The following is a 15,042-nucleotide window of genomic DNA, read 5'->3' on the forward strand; positions in this document are numbered from 1 at the left end:
AAATCTTATTTTCATTATATAAATTATATATACAATATATATTGCTTATTTATTTATATATTTTTATATGGAAAATATTTTATAATTTTTCAATTAATAAATAGAAAGGAATTTTGAAAATAATTTTTATAATTTCATATTAGAATAAATCAATTATATTAATTATACTGAAAAATATAAGAACTAATATTACTTATAAGAACTTATAAGAACTAATATTATATAAATAGATTATAAACATTAATTAATATTATAATTATAAATATATTATATATATATAATAAATGGAATATAATTTTAAAATGATTTTTATACAAATTAAAAATAATTATATAATAATTATCAAAAAATATATCGAGAAAATTGATATTTATAAAATTTGTTTCGTATATATGTGTATTTGTATAATATATAAAAAGAATAGTATAATAAAAATTCATAACTCGATGAATCGGATATATTAATAATTAATGTATACTTATTTAATAAATTTGCTAAATACAATAAAATTTATGGAACATGTTACACGCATACAAAATATATCATTTTAATCTTTAATCTAATTATAAAATTTATTTGAATTTATTTCTAAAAAAATGGACATAAATTTTGTGTCCATTATACATAGGTAATTTTAAGATATTTTAAGATTTTTTTTAAATGAAATTATCCATATTATATATATATATATTTTTTTATCTTAAGTTTCTAAGTTTTTTAATGATTGGTCTTTTGATGTCATTCAAAATTATTCATGTTTCAAATTCTTTTATTATATTTATATTCATTTAATATATAAATTTATTTTTTTCTTATGTATTCCGACTCTGAAAAATATTTTTATTTTTTTTTGTAATATTCTGTAAATAAATAAACACGATGATAAATACGAAATTCTCTCGACAAATTACCTTTATTTAAAATATTATATTTTTATTGCCCTACATGAATTAATCACAAATCATAAATAACTTTGAATGATTTTGGAAGACATATAATAAGAATCGTCTAACGTTCAATAAATATTGCTCAGAATGTCTTAAAACTAATTGATTTAAAGATAATTTCCACTTGAAACATTTTTTTTTGAATGTCAAATTTCTAAAATAATCGCATATAAAGATTAAAACGAAATATTTTGTATATATATTGTATATATATATTTGTACATCTAATATTTAATATTTGTATATATGTATATTTTTATATATACTTCTCAACAGTAGGCAGTTGGCGCTACACATTATCATTCACGTTTAATTATTTTAATGTTATACAAAAAAACTATATATATTAAATATTTTTTTTCTCTTTTTTCTATTGAATACATACAACCTCAAAACATTAAAAGTAATATTGAAAATAAAAAATTTAAAAAATGAAAATTAATCAACTATTTATTCCAATTGATAATTAATTAATTATTGAATTTAAATGATAATTATATACACATTATGAGTTTTGTTGGAGGCTGCATAATTCTAATTTTAATATACTTGTGAATATTTTATTGTCCGTGAAATATATAGCGAGAAATGTAAATATTCACTTTTTAAATATTCAATGATGGTATTTTTAATTGAAATGAAAATATATTATCTATGCTTACAATAATGGAAACGAATAAATTCATAAAATATGCACATATTATTAATGTATATTCTTGTATATTATTTTCTTATTTAAAATTAATAATTTCAAAAACAACATTTACGATAGAATATATTTTAATGCAATGAATACACGTTTTTAGTTTTTTCCGACATTCAGCAAAAAAATACATATGTAAATAATATATATAGATATAGCTACATACATATATTAAATAAATAAATATATTTCCTCTGTCGGAACTTATGACTATGAAATTATTTGTACGCACTTTGGCGGAATAAAATGAGAAAATACAATCATTATCGCTTATCGATAATCGAAAAGCTTTTAATTTCGGAAAATTTTTATTTTATTGATGCAAAAAAGAAAAAAAATAAAAATAAAAATAAAAAATAACCAAAAATAATATTTTGACAAAAAATTGATTGCAATTAGAATTATTGCAGCGAGTCAATTTTGAAAGGAGAATCTATTTTTCAATTTGCGCGTTGATCGTTTCGTCATTGTATACATTTTATTAATTCATTATGAACATTGATATTTTATTATATTATCGTTATGCACTTTCTTCTTTATCGATCGATCATAAAAGCGCGAAATTGAAAAAATGCTTTCATTTAGACTCTTACAAAAATGTATTTTTCTATTTTTGTTGTCAGTTTTTTGTATATAATGAATTTCTACAAAATTTTTTTCTTCCTTTTCTTCTTTATCATGTAATCAGTTCCACACGCTTGAGATAATGGGATAAAACACATCCCATTTGGCATGTATTTGTATATCTTAAAAATAATAAGTAATAACAGATTATTGTAATATTACACTAGAATTATTTCTGCACATTTCAATCTATTTCTCATTATTATCATAATACTTAACAATTTGCATCCATTCTTTTTTTTATGTATTATCACGTGGCCATATTTAACGACTTATAGCAAAAAAAAAAAATTTACATTTTAACCTAATTTTAAGCGCTTCGAAAACATATACAACATAACAATTCTTAAAATTTATAACAATACACTCGAGTATTTCCTCATTTAAAACTTTGCCAAGAGTAAATAAAACAATAAAGAATGAAAGCTAAGCTTTCCAAAGAACTTAAATATACAATTGCACATAAATTTTATGTCATGTGAGGATTCACATGATTAACGAGAATATAATTCACATATAACAAAAAGATCGATTTATTTAAATCTTTAGAGAAATAAAGAATAGGCCACGTGTCAAATTATTTCCATTGAAAAAAAGGAAAAAATGAATAATATACATGAGCTTCTATATAAATATTACATTACTTATTAATTATAAACATGGCTCAGTGTATACGCAAAGCTTTTCTCTAAACCACAGATCGATAATTAGTGGTAGATTCAATCGCAAAGTACATTTAGTATCTTAAATACTTTTTAATAGATATACGTTTAATAGATATATATTTTAATATAAAATATTTTTGAACTAAAAACCTTAAAAATAGTATCTTAAGTACCGCAATTTCTTAAAATTTCGGACTTTTTGGATATTATATTAAGGACTTATTCTTTTAACATTAGGTGTGCATATTAAAAAGTTTAATTATAAATATGAAAGTAGAATTAAAACTGAAATATAATTTATATTTCAGTTATATGCACTTTGCGGAATCTTCCATTAAATTATTTCACAATTTATAAAACATTTTGTATTATTTCATACTGGAGTAATGCCAAATGTAAATACAGATGGCTTTAAATTATAAATATTGTGATAATCTAATACAATTTAATATTTAATATTAAACTCGCATGTACATTTATACATGCATACTTGTACTGGCAGTGAGCATAGCTCCACTCAATACTCTGGCAATAATGGAGTTCTTAATGTGTTTGGTACTTTCTTCTCTATCGATTTTATTCTCACAGTGAGAATTTTATAACCGCTTATATAGTATAGTACTATTTCAGTAAGACCTGCAAGATCGGAAATCAAGCTTCTTAAGATGGTCAATACTACTTGTTGGCAATTAAATATACATATATAATATTAATTTTTGTTTTGTTTTTTTCTTAAAATTGTCGAATCGTGCATTTCGACTCAACGCTTTTGTACTTGAAATTAGTGTGCTTTTATAATTATATTTTTAATCTCGAAATTTTAATGAAACGAAACCATTTACTACATATTTCTCATAATAAATATCATTACACGAATGATTTCGTTTTAAAATTAATTTGATTTTCTATCGAATTGAAATTATTTATACCACGATAACATAAAAAAAATTTCGTTCGCACTAAATTTTTAAAATAATTTCAAATAAATCAATGTGATTAAATTTTAGATAACATATAAATTATTATGATATTATAAATATTACCAATTTTAATGTGACAGCAAACTAGCGCCATCTTTCTTTAAAATTGAAAATTATTTATGAAAATAAAATTGAATTCATATAATGCCTTTAATCATTCACTTTCTATGTAATAATAAATCATTATAAAATCACTTATATATTTTGTTCGAACTAAAAGTACGAGATTAAAGACAATGAAATTGAGCAACAATATATTTTAATATCACTTTTACCATATCATATTAATACGTAATTGTAAATTTGTTACGTAAAGAAAAAAAATTTTTTCTTTAGATTGGAATCAATCTTAGTTTTGGCAAGAAATTAAAATCTTTGATTTTCGTCTAAACAAAAAAACTTTACAATATATATCATAAAATATATATTATAAAAACACATAGCATTCAATTTAATTTTGAAGAACAAAGAAATAAATTAATCAAAAAAAAAGAAAATTTTTTGATGACAGTGGTGCAAACATAATTGATACATTTCGATTATTTAAATTTTTTAAATTTTAAAGGAAATTTATATTAATGAAGTAATTTTTCACGCATTTCTTTCAACAAAAAAAAATCAAATTTATAAATATTCAAAAAACATAACAAATGAATTATATATTTTGTACATAATCTCGTCTTGTGTCAAATATTCTTTGTACTTTATCTTTTGATGTAAAAAAATTAAAATATTAATCCGAATTTAAAAATTGTCTCGATCACGTTAATTTCAAGCCTTTTTAATGATGATGCTAGTTGTGCCACAGCAATATTCATTACTTTTACTAATTCGTTACAATTTAATAATGTACATACATATATGCACGCTCACACACACACATATTTATAATATATATATTATGAAAAATTACTCAGAGCACGCCAGCTACAATGACTTTTTTTTGTAATTAAAATTTTTAATTATTTAAAAAAAAATCATTTAACTTTAAAAATTATGTAAATATTTATTGGTTTTAATATTAAATTCATTCTTAAACTTATTAGGTTCAATCAATATTTTATCTTTTGAACCTTTTTTATGATTCTTAATGAATTCATTAAAATATCAAATAAATAATTTTTCAAATTTGTAAAATATATTAATGTTTTCTTTATATTATGTGACAATTTATAAATAATGAATGATTTTCTGGCGAGTTCTAAGTACGTCGTTTAACCTGAGGTATGTGTAAATAGTTCTCAGAACTAGTTGAATTCACAAATTTATGAGGCCACTTAATTATAATCCTATTGGACTGCAAAAATGTTTAAGATTATTTTTTCAAATAGTAAAATTACTGGACGTTGTTCTATTGGTTCGTTTAAGGCTTGTAAAGCATATTTTCCATAATTTTTTGTTTTTCTTCAAACTTTCTCTGTTTAAAATGCAAAAAAAATTATTGTCAGTTTGATTAATAATTAAAAGTTTTTTATTATTTATATAAATTAAATATAATTATTAGAAAAATTATTGTTTTCTTATTTTATTTTATATTTATAAGATACTTGAAAGTTTGGAGAAAATTCTAAAATGTTTAGAAAACATTCAGTGTCGAAACAAAATTAACTCAGATCATATAATACCACAAAAAAATTTCGCGGCAATATCTGTTGTTTCTGAAGCGCAAAATTCTTTATTTAATTAGCGATGGGCATTTGATATTCATTTTGCTTTTAAAAGTTCGTTTTATTTGATTTATTAAAAATCTTAAAAGTCTTAAAATATTTGAATTTATTATAACAATATTTTATGATGAGATTAAAATTATTTCTATTAATCACATTTTAATTTTTTCATTTCAAAATTCAAAATTTGTTAAGACAGTTAAAAATTTAACAATTTTTGTATTTTCTAATATTGATTATTTGAATTTTTCCAGCCCATCACTATCCCAACATGTATAATTAGTGAGAATGATATAGTAAGATAAATAAAAACATTAATGGACGATATTTTGTAATTCGAATTAAAATCATACTTTAGAATTTATATAAATATAGTATATTATACAAAATATTGATAAGCAAGTTAAAAAAAAAAGTAACTTTGTACTTGATCAAAAATGATAATCTCACTATATCTTCCACTAATTATATTTAGATTTTTATATTTTTTTATGAAATTATATCTCACCATTTATGACATTATCATTGAGTCATGATAATTAATTTCTTCCATATCTTCTACTATGATGCTTTTGCAAATTGAATAACAGAGTTCTGTCTTTGAGAGGCTATGAGACCATTCCTTTCAATTTCCATGGATTCTAATATCATTTTACACCGTTTTCTTGGAGGGAGAATTAATGTTTCTCGTACAGGAATTGCCAAATCAAGAGAGTCTGGCGAAGGTACAGGACTCACAGGATTACTACTTGGAGGAGTTAGAATTGGATCTCTTTCAACCCTGATTCCATATTCTCTTTGCCTTTCTTCTTCAACTGCTTCCAGCGCAGCTTCAACTCTTCTACGAGCATCATTTCCTGGCAAATTGAGAAGAGATGAACAGTCACCAACAAAATCAGTACTTTGAATTCCAAAACCAGTGTATGTTGAAGAAACTTCTGGATACAAAAATAAATGAGGCTGTTCAACAGAGACAGTAGGTGTTGTTTGAAAGTCTCTATTTTCACTAGATATGAGATGTGTTTGTGAATACTGCTCTCTGGAATACATATAATAAGGAAAATCACGTGGAGTGTTATCGTAAGTAGCAACTTCATCATTTGGCTCTTCAGTCTTGTGGTTTTCCTTGTCACTGCCAGTGCTTACACTATTCTGTGAGATTTCAATTTCTGGTTCAATTGGCGAATCCCGAGGAGAACCAACAACTGATGAGTCTGAATGAGTTTTAATATGTAACTCCATTGTTTTCTTTGAACCAAAAGTTTCATGACATAATGTACATTTATAAACTTTTTCACCATAATGGGCAACCTGAAACATTTTTTATATTATTATATTATTATATATATATATATATATATGTATATTATATATATTTTATATTATATTATTATATGCAATAATTAATTATTTAAAATTGCAACAATATATTACAATTGAAAAATTATAAAATCTGTAATTTGTTAATTTATACAATATATTAATTCTCAAGTATTAATAAAATATTTTTTGATTTCTAAAAAATTAAATTTACTTTATATACATTTATATTATCGTACAAAAAATAATAAAATAATAAAATATATATTATATATTATATTATTATATTATTATATTATATAATATAATATTATTATATTATATTATATAGTTTTAAACATAATAATTCCAATAATTAAAAATGTTAAAAAAAATAATTATATCTATCTATCTATCTATGTAACTAAAAAAAAAATAAACATACCTGATGTAACTTTAATACATGATTATAACCAAAAGATTTCCCGCAAATGTCGCAAGTATATGGTTTCTCCCCGGTATGCGTACGCGTATGTACCTTCAGTTGCTTTGAGCAAGTGAATCCCTTGCCACATGCTTTACAAACGTATGGTTTTTCTCCGGTATGCGTACGCATATGAATTACTAATTGTCCGCTTTGAATGAACGTTTTTGAACAGACAGTACACTTATGCGGCCGTTCGCCGGTGTGAATTCGCATATGTCGATGTAATTTACCACTATGTTCAAACGCGCGTTCGCACACATCACACTTATAAGGCCGTTCTTTTGTATGTATACGACGATGAACGCTTAAATTCTCTTTTACAGAAAACGATTTACTACAATATTCGCATTGATACGGTTTTTCACCAGTATGTGTACGATAATGTCTAGTCAGTCGCGCAGGTACCGCAAAAGTTTTCCCGCAAATATTGCATCGGTATGGATCTTCACCTTCTTTACCGTGTGAGCGCAAATGGCTCTGATATAAATTCTTTTGATCAAAGGCTTTCTGACACAGCAGACACTGGTATGTTTTCTCTTCGATATTTGTTAATGGAGTTTCAGAACCACATGCCGGTGAAGTGAACACACTTAAATCCGGACTACATACGAGACTTTTCACAGGATCTACTGGTTCCACAGTCGATATTTCGTTCTTGACCGACATCGTTGTGGAATTTGTAATTTGTTTCATTTGATAATAACCCACCATTCTTTGCTATAAGCAAATAAATCTGAAAATAATCGAGAAAAACAATTATAATTAATAAAATTAACTGAAAAATATTTATAATTTAAACAATCATTTTTTACAAATATAAATAATATAAATAAAAAAATTCTTATTAATATTATAATTAAAATATAAAATTTATTGCCTGAAGATAATATTTAAAATTAATGATAACATTTTAAAAACAATTTTTATTTTCAATATTTTACAGATAGAATATATAGATTTATATATAGAAATTTTTTTAATATTTAAATTCAATATAAAACTTTTTCATAAAAATAAATGGTATTTGAATATTAATATTGAACAAATTCCATGATATTAAATATTTTACCATATATATTTTTTGTGCAAAATTTATAAAATATATAAAAAATATTAAAATATTCTTAAAACAATTTGTTGAAAAAAATAATAATAAATTTTCCTACAAATATTTAAAAAATCTTTAAATATAATAAATTAATGAATAATAAATTGATTGATGAAATATATAAAATTTTAAAACTTTATAATAACAAACGTAAATATGAAAAAAATATTCTCATAAAACACAAAAAATATCTTGGTTATCAACTTTAATTTAAAGGGCAAAAATAAAAATAAATACAATATTTGAAACATCATCAGGTCAATTTACCTGTAGAATAACAATAATAACAGAAAAGCATTTATTTGTACTTTGGAAGACTATTTTCGTGAGGTAAATTGATATAAATAAGAAGATATTATTTAGGAACGTCGTCCTGCGTGTGAACGCAACTATGTATAAATGTTTCGATTATGCGTTATTCTGAAACGGAGTAATACAGCTCCATTCCCCACTACTCGCCCTTTTTCAAGTCCAAAAAAACACCTACGAATCGTGCGACGCCCCGTGTGTACACGCACGCGCACGCATTGCGTACGCACACGCACGCATTGCGTACGCACACGTATTCTATGACTTTATGCCCGTCCCCAATTTCGCTGAGCCTATGATGAACCGTGTGTATTATTGACGTATAAACCTATCTCAAAACTTCTTTATTTCTTTTATTAAATTGAAGATAAAAATCATTTAATCATTTATAATAAATTTATAATGAATTTTTTCATAATATGACAAAATAAGAAAAAAAAATTGAAAAATATGTTACGTATAATTTTAAATAATTCGATAAAATATATATCATGTATATATAAAATTTTTTTTAATTTAAAAGAAAATATTATTTAATTATGTATTATCAAATAGAAAAAAATCATTAATAAAAAAAAGAAAAGATTTATTTATATAATAAAAAATTAATAAAGCTTATTGACAAACATAAAACAAAAAAAATTTATTAATCATTATTACTTATTATTTGTTTTTACAATTTTCTTATTATAATTGCTAAACAACTATTCAAATTAGAAATTTTATTTAAATATTCTAATTAAAAATATAAAGATAGTATTAAACAAAATTTTAATATGTATATTATCTTAAATTAAAAATTAATAACTGAATATCTAATCTGAATATCTAATATTATAAAAACTAAAAATATTTTTATTTATTAAAGATATGTATACAAATAATGATTACTTTTACATATGAAAATATTTTTACTATATAATATTATATAATATATACATAATACATTTCATTATATTTAGTGTATATTTAGTGTATATTTTTTAACATTAATTTTTATCGAATTATTGAAACTATTATAGAAATATCAACATAAAAACAAATATCTCAATAGTAAATATATAATTGAATTTAACAAATTCGCATATTAATATTTTCAAATATTTAATTTAAAATATTCTTTATGTAAATTTAAATTTAAATTTCTAACCTAATAAAAAACATATTAAAGAAATCCGACATTGTTCGCACATTTATACGAGGTCGTCAGTTCAGAATAGGTTAAGGCTAGGTTAAACGTGCACGCGCGCCTCTCGATGAGGCAGTCGTCGTGGTCGGCGGTGGTGCAATACCGCGCCGCGTCGCGGTAGAAACCGCCTGCCGCTGCCTCCACGTGTACTCGCCGCATTTTTTTATAGCGATCACCGACCTCGTGCAACTCGTCGCGCAGTAAGGACGTTGAGTTACATCACGAACCGTGACTACATATCATCTCTTCTAAACAAATCTATTGTGATATTTCTTTCTCTTTTTTACATAAATATCTTCAAACTTTATCTTTTCTTTCTTAATTTTATTTCCAGGATATGGAAAATGTAATTGATCGCGAAAAACGACGCTACTAGCGCGACCAAAGTTCGCGGCCAAGGAGAAAACTATCGATTTCAATATCAGCAATTTTTTATTTTTTTTTTCTTCTTTTAAATATTTATTTGAAAATATTTCAAAAAAGTTTTGTAAATTTTTTATTAAATTTTAATTGCAATTTATTGATATAAATTCAATATTTCTATATATTTATACAATCGGATTTTATATAAATCGGATATTAAAATTAATAAGTATTAAAATAGACAAATCCATTGATTTTATAACTTGTATGAAATGTTACTATACAATTAATTCAGTATTAACTGAACTTCAATTAACTGAAGAAAAAGAAAACAAAATAAACATCAATTTATATATCATTTTCAATATTCATATTTCAAAATTAAAAATTTTGATTTTAAAATCATTCATTCTTGTATAATGTATAATAGAGAAATGTCAAAATCTCCCACCTGTGAGGTTTTTGTTAAACCTTTCCACAGTCCAAAAATCCCATATTCCGACTCAACATCCTTTGGAAAATGAATTAACGAAATAACTTAAAAGATTAAACCGAACGAATTGAAATGAGTATACACGATCTCTTTAACGCATGTCGCGTTCGTTTGTCACTTCTCACAACTGAATGCCGTCGAAAAACTCAAAGTCGAAAACCAAACCAAAGGACCCTTAGGACACGGCCAATCGTACTGTGTAATGTTTACCGCCTGGCTGTACCGAACGGCGACGGAAATCATCGATCATGACCGAAGTACCGTGCTCGGTTCTGCCCCTCCACTCTGGCTATCCCCACTATCGTCACAACGGCGGCGACCTACAATTTAGGGCGAGTAAGTGCTTTTCGCAGCACGTGGAGGCAGTCGTCGTGGTTTCAGCCGACCCGTGGTACAAGCACGACAAAGAGCCCCGACAGACGGAGATATAGATATCTCCGGTCTATAGGGACGCGTCCATATCCTATACACACGCGTACGTGACGCCACAACATGTTATGATAAATTAATCATGAATTCATTATTATATACAATCGAATAATAAAAATATAAATTAATTTTGAATTTTTATTTTTTTTAGTATTTACATCAAATTATTTTATCAATTAACTTAAATTTGATGTAAATATATATATATAGTAAACATTGAAAATTAATATAGTATATATATAGTAAAATTTAAATAAAAATTTAATCTTTTATAATTATAATAAATTTACAAAAATTTACGAAAATACAAAAATTATGCAAAAAATAAATAGTAATAAAAAATAACATAATATCTCCCTTTCATTTTAATGTATATATGTATTAACATACATATATATTAAAATGTTAATTTGGAATACTATATTATACAAATTAAAAATTAACATAATGTGATAAACAGTATTGAAAGAAATAAAATCTTTAATTTTCAATGTTTATACAGATGCATTTTTAAAAATATAAGGAATTGAATATATAATATATTTTAATGAAAATAAAAAAAATTCTGTGAATACAAAAATATTGATATATTGAAAAAAAATGATGAGAAAAAAACAACTTGCATGAATGTACATATGTTTATATGTATGAATAACGGCCGTTATCTAAAGTTGTATGGAATCCAATTGTATTAGTAAATTCATGATCGTACATACTTTCTCTTTCTCTTTTGCAGTTTTCATTACTAGTCTAAATATTATTTAATTATCATTGCTTTTATTGTTTCAAAAGTAATTTTATATTATTATTTTATTTCTTTATTATCATAATACTATACATATACCACATACTATGTTTGTTTTTTTTCAAAAATATAACAAAAGAAATCTAGTAATTAATAATATAAAAATATTAAAAAATAATATTATCTTTTATATCTAGTAATACATATTAAGTAATTAATTCTGGACAATTTCATTCGATTTCGTGATGATCATGCCTCGGACAAGTGTCGTGCGCTGTAACGATATTACTTTCCAAGAGGAGAGCAATGACCCACTGCGCGCGGTGCACGTGTGCCGAGTGGAAACCACGACGACTGCCTCTGGGCAGGGCATTGGACGCCGCGTGCGGCGGTAAGAACGACGGCTGTGCTATATTCTTTCCTTCTTGGTAGTGGTGCTTTTGAGTCTGTAGCAATGTGTAGGTGATAGCAGTGACGGTAGCAACGACATTGACTATCGCATCTAATGATATTGGAACTTAACAGAATTTTTTTAAATATTTTAACTTTTTCTTATATTAATTCTATGATAAATAATTATTGAAATTGAAAATTAAAAAACATTTTTAAAAATTTTTTAAGCTGATTTTGAAAAAAATCATAATTTTTTTAATAAAATTCAAAACAAAATAAAATTGAAATTTTTAGGTAGAAATAATATAATAATATTATATATTACAATTTATTGTTTATTTTATTATTTTTATATGCAATTTTTATTTTCATAGAAATATCAATATACAGTTATATATATATATTGATTTATTTAGCTTTTGAATTTTTTTTTTTAGTTTTATATATATATACATATATTGAATTGTATCTTAATGTCTGAAAATATTTGTAATCATGTTCCGACAACAATCGATATACATGTTCAGATATTGGACAGTATACTTCCAAATTTGATTTTATCGTATTATATTATTATTATATCTTTGAAATTCACCACTTGAAAAATATTTATTATTTCTAAATTCGGAAAAATAAGATCTTTTTAATCCTAACAAGCCATTCAAACATTTCCAATATGAAGTATTTCATTTTTTATCATAATTGGTATTAGATTAATTATATTGATAATTTCTATAGATATTGTATTGTAAAAAATATTTTTAAAAGATATTTTCGGAATTATAATTAATATAATAAATGTCAAATTCATATAAATTCAGAATTGACATTTTGCAATCATTATTGTACATTCATATTTCTATTACAAACAAAGATAACAATAGATACGTTAAAATATTACATAATATGTTAATTAATGATAATTTTAAAGCGCATTCGAAGGATAAAATACGTTGACGTTATAATACGTGAATGTAGATAAGATTACTATTTAAAATGTTAATTGTTATATACTATATAATAGTATACATTGCATTTTTTTTATTAATATAATGCATTTTTCTTCTTTTCAAATATTTAATTAAATAATACTATTGAAATTTTGCTTCATTAATATATTTTAATTTTAGTTTAATATATTTTATTTTTGACAACATTAATAATAATAATCTATATAAATAATTATATACAAATATTAAACAGATTATCAATAAATATGTATGCATATTTAATGAATAATTGTTTGTCATAGAATCAATAAAAATTTATAAAAATATAAGGTGCCATTTATACAATATACGGTCCTGTAAAGACACGTGGGTCAACACGACTTACGTGGCTCAAAACACACGCAGTGTCGGGGTCGTGGCGAGATCGACAAGGGTTCCGAGCATCGAAGGTAGAAGAGGTCGAATGATAGGTGGTAGGGGTATGGACCAACTACGAAACTCGAAAGCGGGGAGGAGAGAGTAGTGGGGTTAGGGTCGAGGTAGCAATCAACTCTAGAGCGATGTCGTACCTTGACCAATCTTAACGCGACTTGTTTTAAGCTATACCAGTAGCGACCTTAGAAATGATTCGTGATCGTAAAATCAAAATAACAAAGAAAAGAAAAAAATATAATCTAATTCATTTTCATTAATTTTTATTAATCAATTATATTCTTTCACAAACTTAGTTGAAAAATTGTGACAAATGAAAAACTGGTTTTAATATTATTCATTATGAATTGAAAATGATTATTGATGAAATGATATTGATTGAATATTAATATTTGTTTTGTTCAATCAATAACTATAAAATATTATACTATAAATCAGCATTATTCCTAACTAAGTTTTTTCATATTTTATCTATGTATTATCTATTATGTATTTTATCTATTATATATTTTATCTATTATCTATTATGTATTTTATCTATTATTTTATCTATATATATTTAATTTTTTTAATAGCTAAACAATTTTAATTTAAAAAATAATTATAAAAAAATGAGATTTTTTATCAATTATTATATATTTAATATAATTCATTTATTTTATAAAATATTTAATATATTTATTTAATATATTATATTATATTTAATTCAATTAATTGTAATTAATCAATGATTAATTATAATTAATTTTTAAATATTTATTGCTTATACAAACGTATTTAAATATTTATAGAATTATTATTTATGATTAATATTACTATTTTTTTCAATCTAGAATCTTTATGAACATTATACATCATTATATTTGTAAATAATTATCACAAAAAGAAAATCAATTTTTATAATCCACCGAAATAAAAATATATATCAAATATACATTAAATATTTAATTTGTAAAACATTTTGTTTATTTCACTATAAAATAAAATTGTTAATGAATATTAATTTATTCTGCATTCATTTTATTTTTTAAATAAGTAATTATTCAATATTTAATAATATAATTATTATTTAATAATATATTTATTTTACATATTTAAAATATTTTGTACTATGTATAAATATGTGTAAAGAAAAGAATGAAATATCAAAGAAGGTCAAATCAGCGTGAACATATTAAGTAGAAAGTGGAAAGCATTTCTAAGGTCAATAACTTCGTGTAACATGTATCTTACCACGTGTAACATATATGCCACCAACT

The 15,042-nt window shown here is 23.6% G+C and overlaps 1 protein-coding gene and 1 long non-coding RNA gene across 4 annotated transcripts; one reads left to right on the plus strand and one right to left on the minus strand.

The window, feature by feature from the left end:
* Positions 1-1,705: 1,705 nt before the first annotated feature.
* On the minus strand, positions 1,706-11,393 carry LOC107999174 (zinc finger protein 717). Of its 3 annotated transcripts, none has more exons than XR_001766310.3 (4): positions 10,793-11,393; positions 7,331-8,105; positions 6,095-6,897; positions 1,706-3,575 (listed from the first exon to the last, which is right to left on the minus strand). XR_001766310.3 is itself a non-coding variant. In XM_017058863.3 (3 exons), the coding sequence occupies exons 2-3, from the start codon at positions 8,081-8,083 to the stop codon at positions 6,148-6,150; spliced, it is 1,503 nt and encodes a 500-aa protein (XP_016914352.2). In that variant the 5' UTR covers positions 8,084-8,105; positions 10,793-11,393; the 3' UTR covers positions 1,706-6,147. The 3 variants fall into 3 exon arrangements, 1 of the variants encoding a protein (XP_016914352.2); XR_001766309.3 differs by having other exon boundaries at positions 1,706-5,336; XM_017058863.3 differs by having other exon boundaries at positions 1,706-6,897.
* LOC133666342 (uncharacterized) lies at positions 10,053-10,791 on the plus strand. Its single transcript, XR_009830397.1, has 2 exons — positions 10,053-10,241; positions 10,313-10,791. It is a non-coding gene; the product is annotated as an uncharacterized LOC133666342 (long non-coding RNA).
* Positions 11,394-15,042: the final 3,649 nt, after the last annotated feature.

This window comes from Apis cerana, linkage group LG6 (genome assembly GCF_029169275.1).
Source record: "Apis cerana isolate GH-2021 linkage group LG6, AcerK_1.0, whole genome shotgun sequence".
NCBI lineage: Eukaryota > Metazoa > Arthropoda > Insecta > Hymenoptera > Apidae > Apis > Apis cerana.